This window comes from Rousettus aegyptiacus, unplaced genomic scaffold (genome assembly GCF_014176215.1).
Source record: "Rousettus aegyptiacus isolate mRouAeg1 unplaced genomic scaffold, mRouAeg1.p scaffold_m13_p_6, whole genome shotgun sequence".
Lineage (NCBI taxonomy): Eukaryota > Metazoa > Chordata > Mammalia > Chiroptera > Pteropodidae > Rousettus > Rousettus aegyptiacus.
Window position 1 is genome coordinate 48,838,056 of NW_023416309.1, and position 24,575 is coordinate 48,862,630.

General features: G+C 45.5%; 1 protein-coding gene across 5 annotated transcripts in view; it reads left to right on the forward strand.

Moving 5' to 3' along the window:
- Positions 1–5,744: 5,744 nt before the first annotated feature.
- CASP7 (caspase 7) overlaps positions 5,745–24,575 on the forward strand; it is a 29,290-nt gene continuing 10,459 nt past the window's right edge. Inside the window, exons 1-3 of one of the 5 annotated variants that reach the window (XM_036222763.1) lie at positions 6,909–7,074; positions 11,946–12,055; positions 20,646–20,729. In XM_036222763.1, the coding sequence (XP_036078656.1) occupies positions 7,063–7,074; positions 11,946–12,055; positions 20,646–20,729 (206 nt within the window). In that variant the 5' untranslated portion in view covers positions 6,909–7,062. The other 4 variants (XM_016146355.2, XM_016146354.2, XM_016146356.2 and 1 more) reach the window with 4 other exon arrangements.

Consider the following 24,575-nt stretch of genomic DNA (forward strand, 5'->3'; position numbering starts at 1 on the left):
AGGACATGCCAGCCCTAGCCAAGAGCACACAGACTTCTCTGGCCTTCGGGATTGTTCAGACATTTGTCTTAGCCTAGATTCCCCAGAAAATAGAACCCAAGGCAAAGGCTTACGTGCAAGGACTTTATTCAGAAGTGTCCCAGGGGGCAGAAGCATGGAGGCAGGAAATGGAGGGGAAAGGGGCGATAGGAGGGTTTGTTCTCTAAGCAGCCACCACCTGACACAAAGTACACTGGATCGCTTGACTTCCATCTTCCAAGAGGCCATACAAAAAACTGCTACTCAGGAACATCTGCTGGCTCCTCAGGATTAATCTGTTGGCTCCTGTCTCCCCATTTGAGTGTTAACTCAAATTTTTGCCCCATTTGAGTGTTAACTCCCTTACGCATCCACACTATGTGCTTTGGGAGTCCCATAGCATCTTGCACCTCAAAAGCGAAGACTCCAAGACTCGGCCTCAGTGGTGATGAGCCAGAGGCAGATCACGTAGAACCTTGCTGGTCCTTGATCTGGAGGCTTTGGCCAACACCATCACACATTGCTTTGCCTTTGTTTGTTTGTTTTTTTTTTAAGTCTTGACTCATGGGGAGCTTGTGGTCAATGAAAAATATTCCACAGTCTTTTGTTTCACATTAATGACTATCATATTCAGCATGTGGGCAATTGATTTCCTTTTTGAACTTCGACGTAACATTCATTCATCTCTTTTAAATTTCATCCTAGTGGCCTCATCGCTTCAGCCAGTCAACATTATTTTGTACCTTGGTTCTGTCATCCAGACTATGAGGTAATTCTTCCTGACACTGAATCATTCCTAGCACCCTCCCGTAGATGCGAAATGGTTTTGAAATAACAGAGAGATGACAAATGAGAAGTGAGGAGAAAGCTACCAGCTCTTCACTCTGTCACCGCCACTCTGGTTAGACTGGGGTTGTTCTTCTCATGTTGAGTGTGTGTGTGTCTACCTTAGTTTAGGTTCTCCCAAAGGCAAAGCCTGAGGCAAGGAACTGAGTGCAGAGAATTTTGGGGGGAGTTCATACCACAAAGTAACAGTGAGGGTTTTAGGTGAGTGAGCCAGAGAAGGGAGAAGTCAGTAAAGGCATATTCTGAACTCTTTACCACTGTGAACAAGTGGGGTTCAATCTTACTGGAGACACTCTGAGGAACCTTGTAGAATGTGCCCCAGAACTGTCCCACTGAAGAACGGGAGGCTGGGATGCTTATCCATCCAACTTTCATCTCCCTTTGGTTGCAAGTTACTGTCGGGGGCATTAACTTCCGTACACCACTAGGGGACACCTGTCTGCATGAGCTGAACGCATTCTGCAGCTTCAGAGAAAGCCTAAGGCCCGGCAAGTAGAGGGACGTTGCTTCAGAAACTTAAGGAGGCCTTGGTGTTATGCATCAGTGAGCCTAGGGAATATGGCATAGGGTACTCCAAGGGTCAGTCACTCAAGGAAACTGGCCGTGGGCAGGGCAAAGGAAAGTATTTATAGGAGATGCCATGAACTCCCACTGCCTGCTCTTCAGGCTGAGGCTGTCACGTCTGTTCCATCCTTGTACTCCTCTGCAGTGTGCAACGCTGTGTCCAGATACTGGGGATGGAAATTCACGAAGCAGGGCGTTGTCTCGAGCTCTCATGCTTTCCCAGGTTGGAAATGTCACTCCGTCCTCATCCCTATCTGTTGGAGCTTACGGGTACCAAGGGGAAGAGGCTGGTTGTTGAGGGTGTTTGAGAGGAAATTTCCATGAGCACCTGATAATGCGGAGTTGGTGGCTTCAGAGCAAAGTTCCTTTGTGCAGTCAAGGGCCATTAGATGGTGGGGCCAAGTTAGGTAAATATCTTTCCTTGCCCTAGGGAAGCCTGAAGGTTGGTGAAGTTGCCTAACTGGTTAGGCTTCACGTTGAGTTTCAGCAAGCCATCTGTTTATGTAAATTTGTTCCACAGGAAGGACTGTGCCTAGGAAAATCAGAGAAATATTTTGCCTCCCCTCAAACCTAAATCTGGTTTGAGACCACTCTTTTGTTGAAATTACCATTTGCTTTGGAGATGGGATTGTGTCTTTTGGTCTAAGACAGAGTCTAAAAAGTTCTTCTGTAAAGAGTCAGATTGTAAATATTTTATGCTTTGTGGGCTACATAATTATCTCTGTTGCATCTTCATTCTCTTCTTTTTCTTCCTTTAACGAGCCTTTTAGAATGTGAAAACAATTCTTAACTTGTATGCTGTACAAAAACACGGCTCACGGGCCACCGTGCGCGAACCCCTGACCTAAAAGGTTGCTCACAGGTCATCGGGAGCGACCAGACTGGCATTCTCTTGGTTCAGTCCCATGTGGCTTGGGCTTTACTGTCTGCAGATGGAGTCTTATCCAAGTGTGAACAATAATATCCAACTGCTGTGGTTGTCTCCTGGGTCAGGGGACCACGACACACCCTGTGGGCGGCATGGAGATTTTCCTCTGAGTCAAGACATGGATATTCCCACTGCTGAAGACCATGAAATCAGAAGAGAGGCAACCCTTGGATTGGGGGAAACTCTGGTCTATCCATCTGGGTCTAGTCAGGAGAGAGAAACCACACGGTAATCTGAACAGGGAAAGTTAATATAACAAATTACTACCTATAACAGGGGATTGGAATATCAAGAGATGGTTTAGTAAGAAGTAAAGAGAACTGTAAAAACTACAGCAATTGTAGATATAATATACTTGCAGCTAACATATGTATTAGTTGCCCTAGCAACTAATTAGGGCTGCCACAACAAAGTACCACAGACTAGAATGCTAGTATCCACAGTTCTGAATGCTAGACGTCCAAGATCAAGGTGTTATCAGGGTTGATGTCTTCTTAGGCCTTTCTCCATGGCCTCCAGATGGCCATTTTCTCCCTATGTATTTATGCGGCCTTCCCTCTGTGTGTATCTGTGTCCTAATCTCTTCTTACAAGGACATACTGGATTAGGGCCTACCTTCATGATCTCATTTTTACCTCTAAAAATTCCATCTCCAAGTACAGCCATATTATGAGGTAGTGGTGGTTAGGACTTCAACATATGTATTTGAGTATGTGTGGGGTACAATCTAGCCCATATCAGCATAATGTAACGTAACGTAAACTAACATAACATAATATAACATAACAACATAACATGTCATTATCCCTAGAGCTCAAATAAGGGGCCTAAGGAAGAGCCCTCTTCCTGCCCCAGGGCTGAGGTCCAAACCTTTTTGGAGAGAGCATGGCCTAGATGGCACAGAAGTCACTATGGTGCCGTGCCAGTGAAACTTACTAGAAATCTGTCCTTTAAAGAACTTTCTGGAAATCTGCTTTCTAGGTGCCAAAGAGAGCTTTCCATGGGAAGTATTTCAGTGGCGGCACTCTGCTACGGAAGCATCTGAAGAGAGTGCTGGGGAATTTGCTGGCTGCTGAGAGCTGCTGGCCACCAGGCACAACGGAAGCTGAGCACTGGGAAGCCAGGTGTGCTACAAAATCCTGAGCAGGAGCCCGATTATGCCACAGCATGCCAAACACACTGAGAAGCAAACCTTTTCTTTCTAAGTTCCTGCCAGCGTCTCCTACTGACAAAGCTTAACACCAGGCTACAGGCAAAAGAAAAATACTTAAACGGCCTGTTATATTTTCACAGAACAAACAAAAAAGGTGCATTTGGATCTTGCAGGAGATTTGTCGATAACGATTGCAACATGAATTTCTCCATTCAGGGAAGAAAAGGATTCTGCATGGACCCTGAGCTTTTTATTCTTTCTGCTTGAAGAAGCCCGCTGTTGCCTCGGTCAAGGTTTGGGTTTGGGCCTATGGGTGTTAAAAGTGACATTTCTTTTAATTTTGGGATATCTTCCCATGGAGTCCTTTATATCAGGGGTCCCTAACCTTTTTAGCACCAGAGACAGGTGCTCCTATGAGAACCTAAGGCCTGATGATCTGAGGTGGAGCTGAGGCAGTGATGCTAGCCCTGGGGAGCAGCTGCAGATATAGATGAAGCTTCACACACTGGCCACTCACCTCCTGCTGTGTGCCCAGTTCCTAACAGGCCAGGGACCAGTACCGGTCTGTGGCCTGGGGTTTGGGGACCCCTGAGACCACAACCTGGACTGAACTGTGTTGCGGAGAACTGGAGAAACAATTGCTGGAGGCACCCCCTTAGGGATGCTGTGTCCAGCAGAATAAAGGTGGTCACGGGGAGCTCATCAATATTAGCGGCCTGCTGACCAAAAGGAGGTCCAGAGGGATTAGCTCAGGAGCACCCATGAGTCCAACCCTTAGGAAATCACCCGAATCGTGAATTTAGGGGTTCTTCTGAGGCGTGGAGTAAGACTCAAGCTCTAATCATGTGTATATGGAAAGGAAGCATAAAACAATGTCATACACCAAGGCTAGAGAGACACAGGAAATACAACTAGAATAGAATGTCATTTAGATCCAAAGTGCCAGTACAATTATTAGAGAGGGAAAAATTCAAAATTATTTCTTTCCTTCCATATTTCCACGATTCTATCTGTTAATACTACGAGAATGCAGCCTCTCAGTGATACCTTAGAGGTTCCTCACACCAGCCCACAATAAAGAGCTAATAAACAAGAACATCTCCCTTCAAACCATCTATGTGAGCCAGCAATGAATGCCTGTGTGTAATCATTTTAACATTTGCACGCTATATTTTACGGTAAAGCCTCCCTGTGGATGGAAAATATTATTTTTCTAGGTTGACCTGATCCTGGTTATGTCACTAGCAAGCTTGTGATGTGAGCAACTTCTCTGAGCCTCAGATTATTTATATAAAATGAGAATAGAGATTAGTTGTTAAATCTCCTTCCAGATCTAGCTTTGTGTTTTACTATATTTCAGGAATGATCTGCAAAAACTTCAATTTATAAATTACATAGAGAGTAACTTATTTGCTTTACTAATGGTATTTTTCACTTCTTAAATGATTCATAATTGAATTCCTTTAAAAAGTAAATTATCTTAGTTTCTACAATGATTTAGTTTATCCCCAACGGGAACATGGGTGTTAAATAAAGAGTCTTACAACCTATCCGAGTCTGTTCTAACTACTATAACAAAATACCACAGGCTGTGCAGCTTGTAAACAACAGAAATTTCTCACCGTTCTAAAGACAGGAAGTCCAAGATCAGGGTGCTGGCATGGTTGAGCTCTGAAGACCCTCTTCCAGCTTGCAGAGGGCAATTTCTTGCTGTGTCCTTACACGGTGGGAGGGACTAGAAAGCTCTGTCAAGCCTCTTTTATAAGGGCACTAATTTCATTTGCCAGGGCTCCACCCTTACGTATATGCACCTTCAAAGGCCCTACCTCCTAATACCATCACATTGGGCATTAGGTATTAATGAATGAATTAGGTGGGTATGAATATTCAGCCTATAAAACAGTCCTATTGGGAATGGTGTAACTACTTGTTAAAAATATTCAGGAATTTGGGATTTTCACATAGTGAATAAATTATAATTATCCCCTTATACTTGCCTGCAGCCAGCCTTTCTTAAACCAACACAGCATCCTTACCTGCTCCGGAAGAGTCTGGGCAAGAAAGACATTAGAGGCCACGTTTGGAGGCCCAGAGCTGAAGAAAGATGAGAGGGAGAGAGGGAGAGAGGGAGAGAGGGAGAGAGGGAGAGAGGGAGGGAGGGAGGGAGGGAGGGAGGGAGGAAGTGTGTGTTAGAGGGTCACATACTCCGAGGCTGACGCCTGAGGGCGCTCAACACAGACAAATTAGCTGAGTTAGCTTCCTACCGCCTACATACGAGCACAGGCGCACTCGCAAGCGGCCGCAAGTTCTGGAAGGCCAGAAGACCACCGCGGATCCCACCGGGGCTGGAGGGGCTCCTCCTTTGAACACGGTAATGCCTGCAGACGCCGGCGCCGAGCACCCAGAGGACGCGAAACGCAGAGGCTGGGATCGAGGCTATGGCTATGGGAACTGAGTCCCGGAACTGGCGTGGAGGCCCGAGTCGAGATGTAGACTGGGGGCTGCATCGGGAGGGGGAAGGAGGCGCGGAATGGGGGCTCTGAGCAGCACCCCATCCTCGAGCACCGGGAGTGTGCGGGGCGCGCGCTTCCGTTCGTGTGGCTCGGGACGCCGCGTGCGGCAGTTTTGCCGAGCGCGCTCTCCGAGTCACTGAGCCCTGCCAGTGCTGCAGAACGTGCCCGCCAGGGGACTGCGAGCGTGGCGGCGGGACCCCCGGAATCCCTGCAGACTGTTCTCCGCACGCTCTTTGGCGCGCGCGGCAACTTTGCCGCGGGAGTTCTCCGAGGAGCATGCGCGCGGCCGAATTCGCCAGGGCGCGTTTGCTCAGGGCGGTGGAAGCGGCCGACCTGGCGGAACGCGCGCCCCACTTTGCAGAGGGCGCCCGCCAACCCCGACGGCGCGCGCGACATCGCGAGCAGTCACCTGCGGCGCGGCCCACTCAGCGGAGCGCGCCCTCCGGAGCTGGGGGCGGTGCACGGAGCCCCACCCGGCTCCGCGTCTCGGGCCACTGACTCCTCCTCCACTAGCTCTGGGGCATTTACTTTCGTTTTGGTGATAGTGGCCCGGGACCCTGGCTGCTGAGAGACAGAGACGGCCGCAAGTCCTGGCCACCAGGCCGCGTGGGAAAGGTAACTCCGGCCCCCGCCTCCGCTGACGTTTCTCCCGCCAGTCGGCGGCGCGCCTCCTCCTCCTCCAGCCCTGCCTCCCACCCCGCCCGCCCGCGCGCCCCGAGTGAAGTCTGGGGGCAGCTGGGTCCCGCGGGGCTTGGGGGCCCGAAGACCCGCGCTGAAACTGGGGGGAGCGCTCTCCGCGCCCCTGGTGTCGCTTGCTTCGATCTGCTTCTCCTCCCTTCCGTCCTAGCCAGCGGGCTTGCATCATCACCCGGTACTATTCGAAATTTAGAACAGGGGAGGTGGATTTAGAAAGAAGGAGCGGTTCGTTATCACGCAGGGCTCACGGCGAGGGCTGCTGTGTCAGACAGCCCTGGGTTCTAGTCCCAGCGTCCCCGCTTGCCAGCTGTGGGGCCTTGGCCCTCTCTGAGCCTGGGTGTTCAATGGGAATCATGGTGAGTCTGGGCTGACGGTTGCAGCGACAACGGAAGGGGTTGACTGGTTCATAGCAGTGCCTCTCTGTCTAGGCTTCCTACGCCACACGTAGCTATTGTCATTGTCGGGGAACCCTTGTGTCGGGCTCTTGAACATCTCTTGAAGTGAAAAAAGTCACGACTCTCAGGCTGCTGGTGACTTTGTAACCTGTGACCGTATTAAAGTTTATCGTTAATGGGACAGTCAAATTACGTGTGATTCTGTGTGAGTCACTCCCAGGCCCTATACTTTGAACTCCTGGACGGGCTGTCTATTTGGCCCTCACTTTTCCTACAAGTGGTTTCCTCCTTCAGAGTATGTACAGCCTGACTTGCATCTTGATAGGAAGTTAACAGTTCACCTTTGCTTCCCCTTTGCTGTGTGGCTTTGGGCAGGTTACTTCTCTGAAGAAACCAGTTTCTTCTGCAATACAAGATAAAGACTCCAGTCTCCTAGCAATAAATAGTGTGAGCATCAAGTGACAGTGGAGTACCTGAGTGCCCAGCAGAGCCCCCTCATCCTTCCAAGTGTGAGAGGTGGAGGTCCTCAGAGATGCTGCTTTTTGAGCCTTTTAGGAATGGGGTGAAGTCATATTGTCTTTTTTGGGAGGGAGTGGCTGCAATGAGTTCATTCCTTCCATGAAAAAAAAGTTCAGGAAGTATTTTCCTGCTTGATGTGTGTCAGTCACCTATAAACACGTGTAGAAATAATCACTAGAAGATTTTTGTTTTCAGTCGCTACAAAAACTGCTTAAAATATAGATGTAATTTAAAAGTACGGGTGAAGATTGACAGTTGAATGTTTTCTTAGCCTTGAGTTCTGCAGGGAATATTTACTAAGCATTTAAAATGTTCTCCACGTGCTTAGCATTTTGCATGCATCATTCCATTCAGCCTCACAGCCACCTGTGACTGAGGCATCACTGTTTCCCATTTTACAGATGAGGAGATTAAAACTGGGGAGAAATCGAGTACTTTGTTCAAGGTGCTGTGGCTAATAGATGGAGGAGCCAATTTAAGCCCTGATCTGCTCTTTGCCATGACTCAGCTCTCCACCACCCTCCTGCGGTCCCTTTGGTTCTGTTGCATGTCCCATATCAACAGTTCATTCAGGACACTGAAGGATTCAAAATTTTTAAGTACATAAGCTCTCAATCTGCAAATAATAATAGTAATAATAACTGAGTGTCTGGTATTGGTAATGCTTTGTGTATATCCTGTATATTAATTCATTTAAAGAGAAGGTAGACATATTTAACAGTTGAATATGCAATATCCCTTGCATGACTGCTCTTTGAGCTTGAGGCATGAGAAGGGGACAAACACAGGAAAAGTAATGCCAGGCATGCCCTTTCCAGGCACAGGAGAGCTGAGATAGGTCTGGACTTTCTTGGCAGGCTGTGAAGATGCGTGGAGTAAGGGATCAACACTAAGCCTTGGCCTGAGTGAAATGATATGACTGAGATAGGCACTCCACTCAGTCACCACCCTTGCCTTGGGTGAACTTGATTTCACCCAGAATTCAAGCCCAGCTTCACAGGCATAAGAAAGTCACTAAATGTTCAGCCTTAGAGACCCAGAGCCAAGTCCTGCCACGCTAACTTGTTTTAGACATACACTCCAGCAGGCCGTTAGAAGGGATGCTTGCTGCCTCCCTAGACAAGCATTCAGCATCAACCCAGGAGACCCTTCTGGCCTAGTGTTTGATGGGAAAGCTCTGGAAAACCTCCCACCATTGAACCGTAGAAATCAGCCTGAACCTCACATCTCTGTAGCTAAGCCCAAAGCCCCCTCCAAATGGCTGGGAAGGAGTATAAGCTGCACCCTCTTTTGATGGAACATGTCAGATGTTTAATGAGTGTGCAATTCCTCCCTCTGCCTGCCTCGCCTCACCCCGCTCGCTCTACCTCCCCTTCTCAAATCCTCAGGTCAGACATTTCCTCTCCTGAGAACCCTGCCTAATTCCTCTGAGGCCCAGCTGGGCCCCCTGGTACTTGTGTCGCTCGCCACAGCAGCAGCCTGACATTTGTGGGGTCCTTTTATGGGGAACAATTTCGGTTCCCCGACAAGGCAAGACCAGATCAGTTTGCTCCAAAGTATATCCCCACCTCCTGGCACTCGGCCTAGTGCATTAGACTTTGATGATGAATGAATGAAGAAGAGTCTCCAGATATCTTCTCAGCAGTCCCAACAATATTAAAACAAATGTTTGCCTTTCTTAGGTGCCATCTCGCTCGGGGTCTTCCTTTACACACACACACACACACACACACACACACACACACACACAATGGTCACATTGTTTTATAATCACAAGTCCCAGATTCAGCTTCCAAGATTAGTGTTTCCAAAAGGCTCAAGGCTTACATACCACATGTTGAAGTTAGTGTCTTTTTCTGGTGGGTTTTGTATTAACTTTAACTTCTTAATTTTTAAAATACTTCAGTGCTTTGTGAAGTACCAGTCCACATTGAAAGGTAATGAAGTCTATATAAAGGAGATAAAATAAAAACTGTTGAGCGTTTCTGCATGGCTGGACTTACCCTTATCTCCTCTGGGGGTGGGGTTATCTCTGCTTTTGAGAAACATTTTGAATCCTAACCTGAAAAATCTTAACTTCCTCCCACCTGGAAACACCTGGGTGGCAATGGTGGGGGTGGGTGACGTGTGGAGAAACGAGGTGGCCACCTGACTTCTCACAAACATTGTAGAGATCCAGTATGGAAGTCTCCCTCTCAGTCCTCCTCTCACCACGCAGCTCAAGCCTAAGGTCAGCTGGAAGGTGACATGGTAATGCCACTGGGAACTCATCTTGGTTTGTCATCTTGGACACCTCCCTCCAAGCAGGCTTCCTTCTCTTCCCCATCTCCAAAAGTCATTACTTGCGCTCCAGGGCACAATATGTTCTGTCAAATAAAGGCTCTTTTGTTTTCCCATCAAGTGAAAAAGTCCCTGGGTGAGCCTAACAGGAAGGCGGATCTGCATCTGCCGACTGTGGGGTGCTCTATGCAGTGGCTTGGAGATTGAAACCAGTAGAAATGAGTCTGGAGGGTTTTCTCTTCCTTCTGGAGAGCCAGTTCCTTCAAGGGGAAGGAAAAGGGACTTGATTTAGGGGAAATGACTCTAGAACAGGGTCCCCATCTCCCAGGCTGCGGACCAGTACCGGGCCGATGGCCTGTTGGAACCGGGCCACACAGCAGGAGGTGAGCAACAGGCGAGCGAGCGAAGCTTCATCTGTACTTGAAGCTGCTCCCCAGTGCCAGCATCACCGCGTCAGCTCCGCCTCAGATCATCAGGCGTTAGATTCTCACAGGAGCACCGGCCCCTGGCGCCAAAGAGGTTGGGGACCTCTGATCTAGAATAGATTCTGCTTTTGACCAGCTGCATCACTTTTAGCTAATTTCCCAGTTTTCCGTTCAATTAATATTTAATAAGCAACGCTGTGTGCCAGGTGCCTGTGCCATGATGACCTCACACTGTTATGTTTGAGCCAAGAAATAAGCAAAGTGCAAATAAGACAAATACAGGGGCTAGGAAGGGAATGGGAGTTGACAGGGAGGGGGCATCGGTAAGACAGGAGTAATCAAGGAAGACCTCTCTGCGGAGGTGCTATTTAAGCTGAATTCTGAACATTGAGAATTAGCCAGCTGGGCAAAGATGGAATGTCCAGCAAATGTGTGGGTAGTGACTCCCGGACAGAGAGAACTATGAGCCCAGACAGAACCTGAAATGGGCGTAGCGTGCCCAAGTGAGCTAGGGAGCTGGGAGCTAAATGGCGTGGTGAGGAGGAGCAGCCTCTGGAGTGCTTGTTCCTGGTTCAGACCTGAGTCCTACTATTTACTAGTTTTGTGGCCTGGGACAAGTCATTAACCTTATTCAGCCTCAGCTTTCCTCATTTGTCAAAAGGGAGTGATCAAAGGGCTGATATAACAGTGTTATTGGTCACAGGGATAATCTAACAGCATTATTGGAAGTATTTAAATAAGATAATGCTATCAAAACAGTAACAAATAAGAGTTTCTGTTTTCATATTGTTATTTTTACTTTTTAAAGTAGAGGGAGAAATAGGCGTGCAGGGGTTCCTGTTGGCTGATACCCTAAATCAGGGGTCAGCACATGTTTTTTGTAAAGGGCCAAGTGGTAAATATTTTCAGCTTTGTGGGCCATGTTGTCCCTTGTCACAGTTACTCAACTCCAATTGTACTGGGAAAGCAGCCACAGACAGTTCATAAATGAATGGTTATGGCTGTGTTCCAGTAAAACTTTATTTACAGATTTACAAGAAATGGGTCATAGTTTGAAGGGCCTTAAAATCCAGTGAAACGGGGTTAGACTTGACCTTTTAGGTCATAGGGATTTCTTGAAGATTATCGAACATCAGATAGATTTGAGAAACTCTAAATGGTAGAACCGTGAGACAGAAACAGAGCTTTCCACTGCAGGTTGCTCTGTTTTTGAGCTGGGTTTGAGTGATGCTAGGCGAAGGATGAGCACCTTAGAACCTGTCAGGACTTTAGGGGAGCCCATCGTTGTTAAAAACCTCGATGGACCTTCCACAACTTCTTGTATACAGAGAGCAGTTAACAAAATCGTGCATGCTGGATTAGAAGCTCCCCGAGGGCAAGGACTTGGTTTTGTTCCCCACCCTACACCTGTCTCTGGAACTATGCCCGAAATAGATTTAGCCCTCAGGCATTTGAACGAATCGATGGGGCGGAACCCCTGGAGCCTCAGTGTGCAATGATGGCTGTTCATCTCTAGGCTTAAGTAAAGCCTGTGTTACCTAATGAGTGTTATTTAAAAATATCACACTGGATACCAATTTTCTGCTTTTTTTTTTTCTCTCTTCCCAGATGGCAGACAATGGAAGCTATGTTGGGGAACAGGGAGCTGGGGATTCAGCAAGCCAAGATGCAATTGATGCTAAGCCAGACCGGTCCTCTTTTGTCTCATCATTGGTCAAGTAGGTTTCCTTCCTGGCTGGGTTATTCAGGGGCCCTGGGCCACTTCGCCCGGCCACACCTCTGCTATCCCCACCCACCCATGGAGAGGGAGACCCTTCAGGGGAAGGGGTTTATGCTATGCACGAAAGGTTTGCACAGGATTCTGCTGTCTCTGTGTGACAACATTAGAGTCCCCTGTGTTTCTGGGACAACCCCGGATGTGAGAGAAGCCCACGCCATGGGGGTCCTCTGCTCAGTGGCTGTGCATCTGGATGGCAGCTAGCTGCCCAAGAATGAGGGGCTGTCCTTGTCAGAGGTGATTGGCAGCCACCCTCCTTTGAAGCAGAGCCTGGGCTCACACCCACCCTGTGCTATCAAAGGTGCTCCATTGAAGAGGGGAGCATCCGCTCTCCCAAGTTTCACTTTTTCCTTTCTTGAGTTCACTTTTAAAACTCTAAATTTTACATTTAATAGTAATAATAATCACTTCATTTATTAAACTCTCGTATGCCATCCCAATGTTCCATGTAGCCCTCATAGCACCAGGAGTTGGTTCTATTGTTACCACCATTTAATAGGTAGAGAAACTGAGGTGCTTAAAGGTTTCATAGCTTGCCTTCCTGATGACAGTTAATAAATGGTAGAGCTGAGATTGGAACCCAGATAGCACCGGATCCTCTCACTTAATGGTCCTGCTGTGCTTTCCATTTAGAAGTAGGGCTGCAGGGATGTGAGAAAGCCCCATAGCTCCCCTTAACCTTGGTCATGAGGAGCAGTGGGTGGGGGGCTTGCTGATAAGAGGCAGAAGTGGTCTGTGAGTTAGAAGCATCAGACTTCTTGATATCTCCTAAGCCAGGTCCCACCTGGGAGGGGGATTACAGTTGAGGTTAGAGAGTGCACCCAAGCAATGCCCAGGAGGTGAGGGCCAGCCTAGTCATCCCAGAGAGAGCCTCTGGTCATTCCAGGCTAGACTGAACTCAGAAAAGTAGAGAGACCCCAGCATCCTGGATCCAAATTCCATTGGCATTGTCTGCCATTTAGGGCCAAGAACACTGAACAAACTGACCAGAAAATACAGTTCCGATGCCTGAAAACTTTTGAAAGCCATGAGGTCAGTTGGTCTAGGCTAAACCACTCCCCACTGCAACCCTTCAGAGCAGTGGCCTTCAAATGTTTTTCCAAAATAATGTAAAACTGTACACCCCCTCGTACATTTTATGGTGATGTATAAATTTCTTGTTAAAATAGTTACAAAGGATGTAATATTTCAGTTCCCAATTTTTTGAGTATTTGGGATGAGCAAGTTGCCTCTAAGCGAAAGAGAAACAGGAATCATGTGATAATCATTTCGTAAGGCTTAGTAAAAACTTTTGATGTACTTCCCAGAAATTATGAAAATGAATGGTATATCACATATTGACATATAAAAATTATTTTTTAAATATATCTGGCAGATACAGTATAAATAAATCCATAATAATTTTATCACTACCTCTGTTCATTAAAAATGCATGTGAACAAGCTCTAACAGCTAGAATTTTTATGATGTTTATTTTTTCCCCTGAATTCATTTCTTTTATATTCTATTTCACACAACATTTTATTGCAAGGTAATAGATTGAGTTGCTTAAAAGTCTTTTCTTGATCACCTCACCATACAGCTGTGACATATGTATATATGCATATGTACATATGTGTAAATCGTAAGGCATTTCTCCAAGTATCATGAATATTAATAGAAGTTTTTCCTATACTGAGTTGCCGTTAATTTATTCTAGATTAAGTCATTGTTTAAGCTGTTCATCCCAGTTGATCTAAAGAAATAGATGTTGATAAGTCATTGGTATCATTGTCAATGTAAGAAACGTTCAAAACTGTTGAAAATTTTTTTAAGAGTTCATTTGAGCCAAACTGACAACATATGCCAGGGAGCAAGATCTCAGATGCGCTAGAGAGTAACAGTTTTGCACTTTCTTTTACGAATTTGAAATTAAGGAGGGAATATATATGGAGGTGGGAGAAAATGAGGAGATTGGATTACAGGATAGTTAACGAGCTCATGTAATGTCTTGAGGGTGAATGCTCTTTTTGAGGGGTATTACTCCTGGCATTTCAAAGGTACATTAACCTGAATGCACAAGGACAGTGGACAAGGCTGGCTTAAAACCTTTCACTGAAGAAGTTATCAGTTTGGAGACTTGTGGTCAAGATGACAGAATAGGTAAATGCTGTGCTCACCTCCTCCCATGACCACATCAAAGTTAAAACTAAACTATAGAACAACCATCTTTGAAAATCACCTGAAGTCTAGCTGAACAAAAGTCCTACAACTAAGGACATATGGAAGAAGCCACACTGAGACTGATAAGAGAGGTGGAGACAAAGACTGGGATGGTCCCACAACCACATATGGCAGTTAAAAATCAGGAGGTCTCTTTCTGTTGTGAAGGTTTCCCCTGAGGAGCGAGGGGTTCCAGCCCCACACCAGGCTTCCTAACCCAGAATACCAGTGCCAAGACGAAGAGTCTCCACAGCATCTGGCTGTAAAAATCAGTGTGGACTCTGGGTGCAACATAGGACAGCTGGAGTCCCAGGTGTTTCTCTTAAAGGGACCACACATGGACTTACTCACAAATACTTGCCCTAAGTTCCAGCAAATTTCCAGTTATAAAAACAGTTGTGGGGATGTAAAATACAACATAAGGAATATACTCAATAATAATATCGTAGCTGTCTGATGGCAGATGGGTACTAGACTTACTGGGATGATCATGTCATAAGTTATATAAAAAGTTATATAAATGTCTAATCACTATGTCATATACTTGAAATTAAAATAATGTTGTATATCAACTGTAATTAAAAAATTAAAAACTATTTTTTAAAAATAAAACAAGTTATAGGCCTGGGGCATGACTACTGACCATGACCTACCCAGTTAGGAAGTTATGATCAGATCACCGTGTGAGGTTACTTCCCATAGAACCCCTTTTCTTTATCCACATTATTAAATCGTTATTCTTCAAAGTAATTATTAAATGGAAATTGCATTGAAATGGCAACGTATAATGGAATGGATTGGCTTTTAAAGTTAGCTTATGAATAGGAGGACAAATAATACTAATTGCTAGAAAGAAAGTTTGGTATCACCTCTATTTCCTATTTTTCATGTTTAGAGATACAGGCTCAGAAACCATGATTATAAATACATGGAGTGGCAAGAGTTTTGTTATAATAATGTCAGTTAATTCTTTGAATTCCTTCCAAGTTATGTGCCAAAAATACAACTCCATTAGGTCCTTCTTCAATTGTATTGAAAACTAGGAACTGGAAATTATCTGACTTCCAAAGAATTGTTATTCCACCCTTAGAGACGTTTATTTTTTTCTGTTTCTGGGAAGTATACCAAAGAGTCTTTACCAAAACTTTTCAAACAACTGTTCATTAAACCTGTTCTTCTTTTACTTAGAAACAACTTGTTTAACCCAAAATATTCCAACAGAGATAAGATAATTAAACTAGCATTAACAAACATTAGTCAGTATCTTTTGTTTGTTTGTTTGTTTGGAAAATACTTTAGACTGTATGCTTTTAAAAATATTTTTTGTTGTTGTTAAAACCTTTGAGCCGCAAATATAGTTCATTCATTTATGGGAAATGTCTGCTGTGTAATCTAGTTGACAAAGCCAGTTCTTGTCAAACCAGTCAGCCACACTAGACTTTAAATCAGTAAAGGTCTGATACCATTTTTTTTTTTTTCTGTTCAGTAAACGGTATTAGGCATCCCTATGACAACCACCTTGTTTCTGAATTCTAATTCTTGGATAGATGGGACAGATGGATGGAAGAGGGGAGGGAAAGAATTCTGATTCTTGGATGAATGGACAACGGGAAGGAGAGAGGGAAGGAAAGACGGACGAGGGGGCATAAAGCCTGTGTTTACATCCTTGAATTATTGTTTGCTTTGCTCTCAGGGCTTTAGCTCAACAGTGATGTTGTCTTTGGGCATAATAATAAGGGGTCGAAAGAGACAGAGTTAGACAAGAGCCATATCACTCCCATTCCATTGAACTATATATATATATATTTTTTCCCAGTATATAATTGAATTTACAACAGCCCTATTTCTAATGCCATCTTTCACCCTTATCAGATATAAGTAGAAGTAGGAAGCCTCACCACACTGCCTGATTCAAGGAGACCGATGGACACTAATATTTGAGTTGTCCCTTTGTCAGATGACATGGAGGTTTCACCATCATCCAAGGTTCAGGGTGGGTGACGTCTGCCCTTTTTATACAGTGGGAGACTGGGGAAGGGGAGGTGGTGTCTCTCACCCAGACCAGTTTTAGGAAAAAATACAAGTGGAAGGTGAGGATCTGGTCATTCACCCCCTTAAAACAGCATTAGAGGTTGATTGTTTCCTGCAAATCAGGGAGGCATAACAGCCGCTCCCATTTTCCCCTCTTCGGTATGCGGGGCACTTTGTATTCCACATTGTCACATGTGTGGGTGCAACATGTGGGAGCCTCACTGGCTCCTCCGTGCTCCCTGCAGCTGGCGACAGGCACCTTCTCCCTCCCATCCCGTCCCCAGCTCCCTTCTCCAGGGTGTCAGAGTTACTGTCAGGTAGGGCAGAGAAGGAGGCAGTAGCACCCCTGACGTGTCTCTAAGGGAGGACAGCTGGCCACCCACCCTACCCTGGACACCTCAAGGATTCTGGGAAACGAGAAGCAGCCTCCTTTCCCCGCCAAAGCCTGGGCAGCACTCGCTGGCCTTGTCCTGTCTTTTTAATCTCTTGGCCACTAGATGGCATCACCGCATCGTTTTATTTCCATTCCATCAGGCCTTGAATAATCCAGACTGTTCTTCCCTTAAAAAACAAAAGCATATTGAAATGTTTTCTAATTTTCTGATTATTGAAGAACGTTTGGAAAATACAGAAAACCACAAAGGAAAACTATACAATATATTAATTTAAAATGAGCGAAGTTTTTGGGCTTTTAGAAAAATAACAGGAGAAACGAGTGTGTGCATAGTACGCATTCCTTATGAGCGCTAGTTTACGGAGCAAGGCCTGGTGTCACTGGTGAACTTGCCGAGGGACCCATCTTCATGTAAAAATACCCCTAGCCCAGGTGACCTACTATCCAGGTTAACGATGCGGTTCCTGCCTTGAATGTAAACTTGGGTTCTCATTGAATGTCTAGGCACAGGTATAGAAAAGAGCTAAAACAAAAAATAACTAATTGCCGAATTGTAGGGTGCAGACTTGGAGCTGTGGGAGGCTGGAGAGAGGAAGGAGGGAGGGCGGAGGAGGAGTTGAGACTTGAGTTGTCAGAAAAAAAGGCACTGGGATTATCGGGGAACTACAAGAGCTCATCTCCAAGTGTTGGGGCCCCCATGGGAACACACGGCCCCACTTCTAGGAAAGTGGGTGGAGGCCCTTGGACGGGGTGAGTTTTGTCCTGGTACTATCACTGGGAGCTGCTGTAGGTCCAAGCCCAAGCCCTGGTCTTGTATTTCAGCATCCCGGATGATGGCCTCGCCCAAGAACAGGTCAGCTGTGAAGTCAGTCTCATTTCTGAGTTCTGCTCGAGGACAATATTAAAGGAAATTAAAAAAACAAAGCAGCCGACAGATTTCCCATACTCTCAGATTTCCCCAGGGCCTATTTGGAGTCTGTTTGTCCCTGCCCAGGCGTTTGTTTATCCTTCCAGTTCCTGAATGCAGAGGGCAGGAGAAAGGCTGGTTTTCAGGACTCGATAAACTCCCGATTTTGAGGCAGTGGCTCAGACGATGTAGGCTTTCTCCTCTAAATCACCTTTGCGTTCCAACCTTCATCCTTTTGGAGTGGGTTTAATAAATGCTACTTGGTTGTGATTCCTCTTTCCCCTGGCAACTTGGGTTTCTCCACCAGTAAGTGTTATATGTAAACAGATCCCTATTAAAAAAATGGGCTATGTGTGTAATTATAAGAAAGATCCAGGTGGCTTGCCTTTTCCTTTGGAGAAGGAGGAAAAAAGTGTTTCATAAGAAGCAATGCTTTCGAATTGGAGGGGGAAAAAAAAGAAAGCGACCTTAACTCGCTCCAAAAAATATGTTCCAAATTAAGCGAAAGTCGTCCAGTCACACCTGCGATTGAAAGAGGCCAGGTCTGGGACCCCTGAAAGGAAAGGAACATTAAAAGTTATGGAAGGCGTTTACTTTTTAATAAAGGAAGCCTTTAAATCCAGACTCTAGAACACTGGATGCCTGTCTCCCAAATTTACGTATAGTGATAAGATTTAGCGCTACATTTAAGGCAGCGATGATACCACTTAAAAGGACAACAGTGGTGGAATGGAGTTGGACCGCCCAGGTTCAGATCCTGGTCCTGCCACCCATTCACCAGTTGGGGGACTATCGCAAGTCTTTTGACCTTTATGAGCCTCAGTTTCCCCATCCACATAATAGGGATATGAATACCCATCCAGTGGATGGATCACCCTGAGAATCAAAGTAATTGTCATTTTGCCGAACTATCCAATGAGAAAGAAATCATAGAATCAATCATAAGTTAAAATTGGAAGACCCTTTAAAAGGTAATTCATTCAGCCCCTTCTATAATGATCAAGGGAAGTTAAGACCAGAGAGGTAAAGTGTTTTACCCAGAGTCACCCAGCAGGACCAAGGACCAACACTCGGGCATCTAGTGCTCACCCCACTTATGTCAAGTGCCACCCACAACTGCAGAGGCATGAAACTGTTCAACTACATTAATCCTCCAGTAGAGCGGTTTTTCTTCTCCCCAAGTGGGTCGGCAAATTTACTTTTTTATTGAAAGTATTCCCTTTCTGCCTTACCTCATCTGAGAAATGGTATATGGACAGCCGTTCCAGCAGGGCTGGCTGTGGACGTTCTGATAAAGAAGGCCAAGCGCACATTTCGAGAACAGTGAGGCCCATCTCCAGGACATGGCCGCAAGATCGAGAAACTTTGACGCCGTATAAATGTTTAGCATACCTCCGTTTGTTATAGGTTCTAGCTCTTCCGGAGGGGAAAAAATAAGCTCTAAGGTTAAAAGAAAAAAGTGAGGAAGGGAAGTAGATGATAAGGTTTTTATAGTAACAAATTTTAAAACACTGTTAGTATAAACTTAAGTCGAGTAATAGAAAAGTACTGTGAAAATAAGACCTGTGGCTTCTCAAGGGAACACGTGGTCGCAAGTCATAAATATGCATATGGTCTTGCATGTCACAGCCTCGAGCTTGCTGACGCTTATGGCTTTCCGTGTGGCAGGCATCTGGTCTAGTGAGTGTGAGTGCTCCTCAGATGAAAGTGACAAAGGTAGACGAGGTAGTTTTGTAAGGATGAAGGCTGACGTACGTTAACTGCTCTAAATCCTGGAGCCTGCAGCCATCGTACAGACCTCACTGTACCTTTCACTGAGTTTTAGGCTATTTAAATAGAATTCGGCCCTTTATTTCTCCTGGAGGATTTTTTGTTAAATCCTTTGTCATTGTTATTGTCAGAGGTCTCTCTGCTCCTTCTTTCAGGAGCAGGAGGGCAATGTGAAGGGGGATACAAGTTCGAGGGAGTCTTGTCTTTTTCTCCTTAGCCTATTTTAAACTGTTTCCCAATATAAATGTATTTATGCAAACTGAGTTTCAGAGGAAAATGCACAGAGCCACTTTTCTCTCTCATTCACAGACGTAAGGGTGGGAAATGCTTAGATTTGCCCAGGGGAGCAGGTGTCGTAACCTCATTTCATCAGCTTCATACCTCTCGCTGACTGTGACCTTGAACCAGGAAAATGAGAAAAGCCCAGCTGAGTTGTTTGCTTAGATAAATGTTTGGTTTTCATGTGTTCACATTTTCCCCTTTGCATTTGGAGGTGTGAGATGGGAAACTGGAGTAACTCCTGGATCATTCACTTTACTCAAGACCTTTGAAAAACATTTATATTCCTCATGTGAAAATTAAGGTACCTGGGATGCCTTTCTGATCTTCTATTGTATTATTTACATTACTACTTTGAGTACCTCTATAAGGAAGTAACCTAATGAATCTGAACTATTTGATTCATCACAAACTCACTTCCTGTTTTTGTCCACATACTTATATATCATTTGACATGTATTACAATTTCTGCGTGTGGTGTGTGCCGCCTTTTGTAGAACAGGCCCTTTGGTGGGTCGCCCGCCTCTGCATGCTCATCACTTTCAACAGCTATGTAGGATTTCATTCTACTCATTTCTCCGTCTCCTGCTTAGCCATTCCCCTATGGTCTCCAGCTTTTTGTTCTTAAAGATGGTGCTATTGGGTGCATCTTGGTGGAGATCCGGGTCCTTTTGCCCTTGGACCTCATGCTCACAGAAAGTCTCTTTGTCTCTGGGAGCTGTCCTGGGGTGGGGAGGATGCTGCAGTGTGGAGCCTGGGCATTTCTGCCGGTCAGCAGAGAAGGGGGAGGCCAGTGTGACTTTCCCAGCCCCAGTGTGAATGGTCCTATGGAAAACTCCAGCGGGCAGCTCACTGCTGATTCAGTCACGGGCCTTCAGGGCCAGGCGGGCTGTGCCAGTCTCCTCTCTCCTGCTGAGCTCTGAGCATGTTGAGTTTTTATTATTACAGAGAAGAAGGAAACTCGCTGCCCGTCATCACAGGGCGAAGCCTCGTTCTGATGCAAAGGGGGGTGCTTGTGGATGGAGACACGAGGTACTGCCTTCTCTCTTTCCTTTCCTCTCAGCCTTGCTCTGTCCCTTGGCATGTGAAAACTGTTGGGGATGCCCTCTGTTGAAATGTTAAACCATGAATGAATCATCCCAAAAATATTTAGACAAAGCAACTAAGAAAACCAGAGCTCTGGTTCCGAATGTAACAGCCCTGGGGAAGTGTGTGCCTGGGGGTGTGTTTACTTTCATGCTGACGAATGTCTGCACACGGAGGGACCTACTGGGAACCCTATTCATGGAGACGCTTTAGAAGTAAATCAGGAGTGGGTTTGCAAGCTTATCGTCCTTCCAAATTTAGGAGGGCGTAATTCATGTTTTGAGCAGCCTCGGGGATCTGTAAGAGGATGAAACCTGTATTTATTCACTCCAGTGATGGGAGAAATTACACTTGCACCCAGAGTGGATTATACAAGTTCATTGTGCACTTTCTGAGATTTTTCACTTCTTTGTGAAGTGGGCAGGATACTTTTATTCTGTAATGCTTTCTGGTACGAGTTGCTGTAGACTATTCAAGGAAGTCTCTGCATAATAAATAAACCATCAGACCTTGGTTGTGATTTTTTGCCACTTGACGTTGTTGAAAGGACTGAGTTGTCCTCACAGTGTGAAATTTGAGACTCCAAAAGATGGCACTCTACCTAAGAAGTCAGGATAATCTAGTTCCTTCTTGATAATCGATGCCGGCATTATCTGTGTTCCTAGCAGAGATTTGAGCTTATTTGAACGCATCTGGAAAATGAAGACAATGGTACTCACCCAAATCGATGAAGAAATACAACACGCCAGAAAGAGTCAGGATGGTTAGGAAGCGTCACAATGAACCGACCTCCTTCTGTAAATTAACCGCCTGCTGTATTTTCTTTCATGCACTTAAATGCACTTACTAAGTCATTCTACCAGGCCATCGTAGTCGTTGTAATCTTGCTTATCTGGCCCTAAACAGTATTTGTGGTGAGATTTATTTTTTAAAATCTGTAGCCAATTGTGGAACACATGAGCCTTTAAGAGGATTTAGAACTTTTGATTCACTAGTCTGGTTTACCATGAGCCTTGCACTGAGCAGCAGGTTCCAAAACAAGAATCCTATATTTCCTCTCAGCACAGTATTCTTGGCCCAAGTCTTCCGCAGTGTGAAAAAGGTCAAGGTAAAGGCTAAGTTATCAGCAGAGAGTTAGCAAGAGAAGGAGGAAAAAAAGGGAGGGGACGTAGAACAGGAAGCGATAGAATCTGGCTTAAAAAATATCCAGGCCAGCTTTTATCTTATTTGCTATGTTTTTCCATGTTGCTCGTCTGGACTTTGTGGAATGAGGTAATGATTATTAACATTGATAATTAACAATGATCCTTATTCCTGGTGACTTAGGGAATATCTGAAGTCGTTCCTCTACCGTTTGTACCATTTATCTGATTTAGGGAGAAAAAATGGTCCTCACTGATCTCGATTTGAAAGGCTCTCAGCATGCCCACCTGTCGGGGTCTGTGTCACAGAAGTTCTCCTTTGTCCCAGCATCTTCTGCAGAAAGGCCCTGTGAAACTGGAACAAGAATAGCCACTTTTAGACCTGGGGATGATTGCCAGCTGAAGAAGCTTCTAATCTGGATCTTTGAAATCTTCTTATTACGCTCCCGGCCCCGCCCCTGGGAGAGCCTGCCCTCCTAAGCTGTGGACACTTGCCACCTTCCTGCCATTGGCTAATTAATTAGCACAATCTCTCTGGAGCCCTTGAGGCGCTTGCTCCTTCCCAAGAGCAGTTGTTTATCTGATGATCTGCTGAGCACTGGCACTTGGTTTCCAAACAGACAGTAACTCTTTATGAGCTGCTGGCACTGGGATCATGCAGCCTACCCCCTCCCCCTCCCCGCCTCCACCCCTCCCCCCCCCCACACCCACACACACACACAGGGAGAATAAGGCTGGCATTGCAGGCAGAGCGGCATTTCCTGGAAGCATTTTGGTTGTGTCGACAAAGGAATTTCAGTTTAATGTTCAACTCGACTGCCATCCCTGGGAGACCTTGCAGGTTTCATGGAGAGTCGTAGATCTCAGATGCATGGCCCTAAATGCACCCAGCTGCTGCCCAGGAGCACCTTCCACAAGGTCACACCTCCCAAGGCACATCGTATGTGTCCTTCTGGCCAAGAGCCAAGGGGCCCAGAGGCTGCGCCCGTTTGGACAGTGGCATTTGATAGGATTGGGTGAGCTGATGCTCTCCACCCTGCCCAGTAGTGGGAATAGCCAAGCAAGACTTCTGCTTCCATTGGCTTCAGCAATAGATGTGGGACTTAAAACAAGAGTAGAGATAGTAATGCAAGGTTAGAGCCAAGATGGCCCATGGCTAGTGCTGTTTCCCTCAAACTAGAGGACGTGAGCATCTGCAGGCAAATGCCCAGGCCTGGCCCAAGACACCAATTCTGTCTAAGGAGAGACCTGGGACTCTGAATTTTAACATGGGCAGGAAATGCTGGACTAAGGAGCTTGGTGTTAAGCATCAGAATAAACCTGAGCTCTACCTATGTCTAGCCTTGTGATCTTGGACAAGATTTAATATTTTTCTAGGAAACGGGGTTAGTGCCTCACAGAGTTGTAAAGATTCTATGAGGTATGAAAAGTGGTAAGTGATCAAAGATGGTACTTATCAAAACTATTTATTATTATCGTTATTATTGACACTATTAAGAAGTTTAAAAAGCTCGGGTGAGGAGTAAAACCACAGCGGAAAACAGAAAAACGGAATGTCTAGGGAGCCTTTTCAACAATTAATACAAAAGGCTGTGACTCTAGTAAGCTTTAAACTAGGCCAGATCTTGAAATCCATTTGCAGCAAATGAGTTTTAACCAATATTAATAATTTTAATTCAGTCTTCAGAATAATTATCTCAGTCACGTATACAAACAAAGGTGTGCAGTCAAAATTCTTTCTCTGACTCCTTCCTGCCGTCCTGCTCCCGGCCCCCCATAATAATACAGGTAGCCGTTTTTAAAGATATACAATAATAACATCGGTAATAACAATGACATTTACCTGCCGCTTACTACATGTCACACAGTGTTCTGTGTATATTAACTTGTTTGCAAGCTCTGAAGCAGATACTGTAATGTTGTCCTTTTTATGAACGGGGAAACTGAAGTACAGAGGGGTTAAGTACCTTGCCCATGATCATTCAGCTGTGTGGTGGAGCAGGGTTTTACACCCAGATGGTCCAGCCCTGGAATCTTTGGGTTTATCCATTCTATTCCTTCAAGAGTTTCCTTATGCAAATACAAGCAAATATAAAGATATTATATTTTCCCCTCATTTTTTTCCCAAAAGGTGAGTATATCGCTCTCATTGTTCTGACCTTTCGTTACATACTTAACACCTCCTACTTAACATATACACATGGGCAGAAAGAGCTTCCTCATTCTTTTTGACAGTACTGTGTGGTTTTGATTAAAGACCTTGCCCTTTATGGTCCAACCAGAAAGTGGAAGTGAAGCTGGATCTTCATACCTGTCCTGCTGGTCATTATGGGAGTGAGGATCTAATCTTGTTGCCAGCCGGGTCTTTTGATTGAAGGATGCTAGGCTCTTAAGGTTCAGAATTGGAAATAAGAAAGGCAGTGGGGGAAAAAAGGAAGAAAACTTGTGGGTCCAGAAGCATTTCCAAATGGTATTAGATGTCACACACAAAAGAAATACCTAAGCAAAGCAATTGTCCCCTGTTCCTGCAGAATCAGTAGCTGGAGGCTACCCTAGCATGGTCGCCTCTCAGAAGCCAGTTCCCTTCCTAAATAAGAGGTCGTACTTAATGCCTCTGCAGCAGCCTCGCAGCAAGAACTGGCAAAACGGC